The 1,566-nt window shown below is 44.6% G+C and overlaps 1 protein-coding gene across 1 annotated transcript in view; it reads left to right on the top strand.

The window, feature by feature from the left end:
* Positions 1-854, top strand: part of LOC119592974 — a 1,943-nt gene extending 1,089 nt beyond the window's left edge. The window contains 2 exon segments of the mRNA XM_037941861.1: positions 3-726; positions 729-854. Coding sequence (XP_037797789.1) covers positions 3-726; positions 729-766 — 762 coding nt within the window. The 3' untranslated portion in view covers positions 767-854.
* The last annotated feature ends 712 nt before the right edge of the window (positions 855-1,566 follow it).

Raw genomic sequence — 1,566 nt, 5'->3', positions numbered from 1 at the left:
AGTGCGGAACGCGTAGTAAACGCGGTGTGACTCCAGACAACCATCCTTACTCTCGTCTGTGTGAGAATTACCCTGATGGATTCTTGTGTGCTAACTGCAAGACTGTGGTTGTGTGTGTTAAAGGGCAAGCTTTCACTCGTCGCTGCATCGAAAATTTCTACTGCTCTGAGATGCCCCAGTTTGGCGGTGGTGTTTGCTACCCAGATGAACCTGTGGAATGCACCTGTGTAAGGGCGAACAACTTCATAGTGGACCCCTACGACCCTCAGAGGTTCTATTCTTGCAGGGATGTTGGGTCAAAACCAAGTGCCTACAAATGCCCAGATGGTATGGTATTCGATGAATCGGCTAGAGAATGTCGCAGCACAGATGATTTGCCACCGTGCAGCGTTCCTGGAACCTTTGCTAAGCCAAGCAACTGCAGTGAATACTATTCGTGTATTGCCGTGAAATACGGATGGCTGCAGAAGGCCTTCACCTGCAGTGCAGGCACAGCGTATAATTCTGTAAGTGGTAATTGTGAAAATCCTTGTGTTTACCAGCATGTGTGCCAGCAAGAAGGGCGTTACCCTGACCTTCTGAACAAGCAGAATTACTTTGAATGCTACATGTTGGGTGGTCAGTTAAAACAACTACGTTACCAATGCCCTGAAAAGTACAGGTGGGAGGTCCTGTCACCAGGTGTGGGCAAGTGTGTAGAAGACCATGGTTTTGACGGCTCTGATAGCCCTTCAGTGAATGCACAATACCAAATGGCATGTGCTGAAAGGGTCTGATCAGCCATACAGACGTGCGTATCGACGTTAATTTTAAACGTATATTGTTGATTTTTAAATATATACTGTTAATTGTTAGCAGGACTTTTACTAAACCTTTAAAGTAGGCCTGGCATTGAAGGGGGGGGGGGGGCGGAATTGGCTACAATTAATGCTACAAACAAGACTAGAAAGTATTTATGGAAAAGCGGTAATTTAAGCTAAAATGGGGGACTTAAATCCAAAAGCATAAATATCTTGATATGCTCAAGATGTTAACGCTTTCAGTAATATTTTGGAGAAACAAATGAGTTGTTGCAAGAACATAATCCGAAAGCATTCACACTTTAGTTTTGATACCTTCAGAATATTAATTTCACCTAGTATGAAGCATCTCCCTCCTAAAACATGTAGGTAAAGGTTGCTAACAATTTCGTAGGCGTGGAACCTTGTACAACCAATTAAGTGGTGCCAATTTTTATACCTTTATGTTATTAATAAATGCATAACGTTTAGATTCGCATCACGGGTGAAGGACCCTGCATGGGCATCCGGTTATATGGAACACTACCAGATTTTAACTTTATGCAACTACCCTGATTTACTTTCTCTTCCCTGCCTATCCTTGTTCTCCCCTAATTACCCGTATTAGAACCTCTCTCGCCTTGTTCCCTCTACACCTCGTCTTCCAACTCCCCCGGGGGTAAATGACAGACTGGTGCCCAATGTAGGTCAAATTTGTCATGTGACAATAGTCCGGTCAGTTTGAAAGGAGGGGGAGGGGGGGGACGGATCCTGTGATGCCTCGGCC

This window comes from Penaeus monodon, chromosome 31 (genome assembly GCF_015228065.2).
Source record: "Penaeus monodon isolate SGIC_2016 chromosome 31, NSTDA_Pmon_1, whole genome shotgun sequence".
Lineage (NCBI taxonomy): Eukaryota > Metazoa > Arthropoda > Malacostraca > Decapoda > Penaeidae > Penaeus > Penaeus monodon.
The sequence above is the reverse complement of the archived record's forward strand: the minus strand, read 5'-3'. Positions and strand labels throughout refer to the sequence as shown.